The sequence below is a fragment of the Perkinsus marinus genome (genome assembly GCF_000006405.1).
Source record: "Perkinsus marinus ATCC 50983 genomic scaffold scf_1104296941728, whole genome shotgun sequence".
In the NCBI taxonomy this organism is placed as follows: Eukaryota; Perkinsozoa; order Perkinsida; family Perkinsidae; genus Perkinsus; species Perkinsus marinus.
In genome coordinates, this window is record NW_003212397.1 from 170621 (window position 1) to 174500 (window position 3880).

General features: G+C 48.7%; 1 protein-coding gene across 1 annotated transcript in view; it reads right to left on the reverse strand.

The window, feature by feature from the left end:
- Pmar_PMAR000069 (hypothetical protein) overlaps window positions 1–1541 on the reverse strand; it is a gene marked incomplete at its 5' end in the record, with an annotated part of 4308 nt that extends 2767 nt beyond the window's left edge. Inside the window, 4 exons of the mRNA XM_002781641.1 lie at window positions 372–417; window positions 463–1216; window positions 1281–1430; window positions 1482–1541. Of these exons, the coding sequence (XP_002781687.1) occupies window positions 372–417; window positions 463–1216; window positions 1281–1430; window positions 1482–1541 (1010 nt within the window). The remainder of the gene's footprint in view (window positions 1–371; window positions 418–462; window positions 1217–1280; window positions 1431–1481) is intronic.
- Window positions 1542–3880: the final 2339 nt, after the last annotated feature.

Genomic DNA, 3880 nt, shown 5'->3' on the forward strand with positions numbered 1-3880 from the left:
TATGAGGTTGAACTCTTCGAACTTCAAAGTGGGTGAGGTATTGGGCAGACCAAGGAAAACTGCTGACTAGGTTGCGCATGACGAGTATGTAGGCACATTGCGGCAGTAGCGAGACGGCCCATTTACTTGTCTCTCTGTGGACCGCAATGAGGGCATATGATAGTATGTAGTATATGACGGCACTAAGAGTCGCACCCGAGTTGGGATACTCAAATAACGTCGAGAGAGCAAAAACGAAGGCCATCGAGGCGAAAAAATAGAGAAATGTTAAAAGGAACAACCATAAAGCTCCGAAAGGTGAGAGTATCGCCAAAGACAAGAGCGCTACTATGATAGCGATGACTAAGTAGAATACAAAATACCAAACATACCAAGACAAGTTGTAAGGGAGGTCATAGAGACCCATGATACGCATACCTGAAAACAAAGATAACTCAGCCAAAGAAGTAGCAATAGACTGACCTTCGCGTAAGCGGCCACGTCTCTCCGAAATGAGCTTCCGTGTAACCGAGAAGGCCGAGAAAGTGAACAAAAGAGCTCCTACAAACCCGGCCAGAAGCTTCATAGTGCTGCCAGAAGCTCTTTCGTTGTAAGTTGGATAAGGCATAGGATAGAGTGCAGAGACAGGCACGTCTGATCCTCTACGATAGTCCATCCAAGTGCCCATGAGGGGAGGGAACTGAAGACTACTGTAATACTCTAAGCCATTGATTTTGGGATCGCCGTGCTGATAGTCGCCGTTCTCAGGATACCAATAGCTAGTATAATCAGCGAAGTCTCCATTAGCCAGGCTGGACGCATTGCTCATAATAGTAACCTCATTCTCTCGTCCGACATTCATGTAATAGCATATCTCCGGATGTGAATCCAAACCGTAGGATGGAGACTTGACGTAGGCTGATGGATCAGAAATGGCCGTAGTGATGGTCAGCAGCGGCGCACCGTCACATATCCGAGGGTTGTCTACAGCTCTGATGCGGTCCCGCAAGTAGCCGGCAAAGTCTGACGCTTGCTTGGTCCCCGCGGGACCGATCGCCATAGTGCCACAGAGACAACTGCCAACCACAGCCGCCAAGTTAGACTGGCGGTAGAAGTCACTGTAGGGGATCGAGGTTGATGCATTAAGTTTGGAATAGAGCATTTCCACCGATTCCGCATAGGAAAAAGCACCGACTCTCAACCAGCCTCCGGAGATGGAAGGGTAATCCGCAGCGGGCTGAGACACAAAGCGGATATGTACACACAGGAGACAGGCTCTAGACCGGAGAGAAAAAACTCACGATTGTTTCCAACACGTTCCCTTTGGAGTTGCCATAAGGTGGTATTAACAAGGCAGCTATAGCCACCACTATAGGCAGGAAAATTTCACAGCAGATGGTTAGCTTGGACCGGCGAGATAAAATGAAGTTCTTCTTGCACAGAGCTACAATCTGAGAGGCATCATCATCCCACGGACAATGTTGAATAAACCGCTCCCTCACCTGAGCACGAAATGGGCTTTTATGAGGCTTCCCTTTAGTGGACACAGCGACTTCAGTCATAAGATGAAAAAGCTATAACTTAGCCCAACCAAGGAACCTCCTATCCCCAGGATCAGAGAATCCGTCTCTCTCATGCTAAGACGATATGAGCGTGTCTTCAAGTGAGTACAAAATACCCTCTCAGTCTTCACCGAGCAAAGATGAACACCGCCCACGGCTTCATAAGCCACCACAATCCAGCAACACTACTCATCAGACGGGCCTTGGAACCGCGACAATGCTGCGGTGATATCTACGACGCCCGGATGACGATCCCAATTCCCCAGAATGCTCAAGGAAGCGTGACATTAGATGCGCTGTCGCGCTCCCTCCACAGGGAAGAGATCGATTTCGCCCCTTCCCACTACACGGAATCGTTGCGAACTGATCAGCGATAGTATACACCTTGCCACTCACGTTTCTGCGGTCAGATGACGCGATTTCCAGACCAGACTCCGGTTGCACCTACAATGCCCACGTGCAGCGCGCGAGCCCAGACTCACTTCCAAGAGACCTGCCTCGATGATTGGGGACCTTCTTAGAGTCCCATGAGAGCTCCTCCGACTGGAGGGTGTTGGGCTGAAGAACCGAGGCGTCATCCAGCGGAGGCTGGAGCTCCAACCAGGAGCCTCTAGGTATGCCTCAGATTGCCAATCATCCGCGTTGCCACTAGTCTTAGACTACACCATTAACCGGTCAGAGTAGTACATGTTTCAAGTGATTTGAGAGGCCATGGATAATCGCCTCACCGGAAATGGTGTACTAGTCTCATTACCTGATCTGTAGATTGGCAATCAGGGATTCCGTGGTTTGGGAATGCGCCAAAGGTTCCATGTGGTAGGGAACGCATGTTGTGAACCTGATTTCACTTGTTGCACTCCATCGGTGTGACACTGATGCGCAGCGCAGTGCGTTCCGGTTTCGCACACTTTCTTGTTAGTAACTAGTCGTTACAGAGAGTACGCTTCACTGAGCTCCCCAAGGATATCATGACTTGCCGAAGACTTGGACAACTCCTTCTCACTCTGGAATAACCTCTATTGTCCCATGTACCCAAAGTCTCGATATATGCATATGCGCGCCCCAGGGTTGGAGGCCTCTGGACGAGCGCGCCCTAACCTTTCACGTACGTTACGCAGTTAGGACCAGCTCACAGGTGAAGGGGCTAGAAGGAAAAAAATAGAGCGAGCGGTAAAAATTAGCTGATTGTCCGTGTATTCGTAGGCCTCTACACTAACGACTAGCCTCACGAGTATGGTTGGGTCTGAAATTCTGTGACCAAAGACTGGTCTTGAAATGTTCGAATTCACGTGTTGTTGCGCGCGTATGGCGCGCACAAGAGTATCTCATGAACGTTTTCACGGGATAGAGTTGATTCGATGAACCGAGCTAAGCTCGGCGAGCTTCCAGGACATTGATATGAGTGTTACAATAATGGACAAACATGGTGGATTCCGTGATGTATTCGAACTCACAGCATGAGTCTCACGCTCCGGGGTGAGGAGTTTTGGATTTTTGTATCAATCTGGTACGTCTGGTCGCACACGCTTCACTTATCCGGAGCATGATACGGTATCACTGATACCTCCTGTTGATGTGCTGTAGATGGCCCTAGTTCAATATATGGCTTGATCGTCATGAGTCACGCTATGATTAAGCATGTAGTCCAGTAGTCATGATATCTATTGGTTTTGCTCAGTTTCTATGAACCGTGTGGCAATGTGGAAAATGACGTATGAGGTGGTAAAATATGGACGGTAGAACACTACATCAACACACTCCATTGACATAGTGTGATACATCATCGGAAGCACATCTTCACTGAAAATTCTCGAGGTGTTAGGGTTGTATAATGTTTGTGACGGATTCCACATTTCTACGGTTGAACTGAATCTCCTATTGCGGTTCTCGTACGAGCCAGTTGCCTCGCGAAAGCCGCCTCCATTCCCCCTCACTGATATCTCCTTTGAGGGATAGATCCGTGATTCGCGGATCGCCAGTACTTGTCATTGGGAGCCTCTCTGCCACGTTATTTCGTGAGCTCCACTAAAAAGGTTTGAAATATCATATCCGATGGCACACACCATAAGTGAATTGATCACTGACGAGCCATCAAAACTCCCGGACTGAGGACGATCCTCTTGCTATTCCCTCGTGGTATTCGTGAAGAAAGGTATAACAAACTCTCAGCACAACTCGTCAAGACTAACGCTGACACTTAGTGAGCAAAATTGGGGACCAGTTGATATCTAGACGTACAAATTACAGAAGACAGGAGAGAAAGCAGAGTGTGCTGAGCCGGCTGCTTCTAGCCACCCATAACTTCAGTTGTTACATCAAACAGAATGATCGCCATGAGC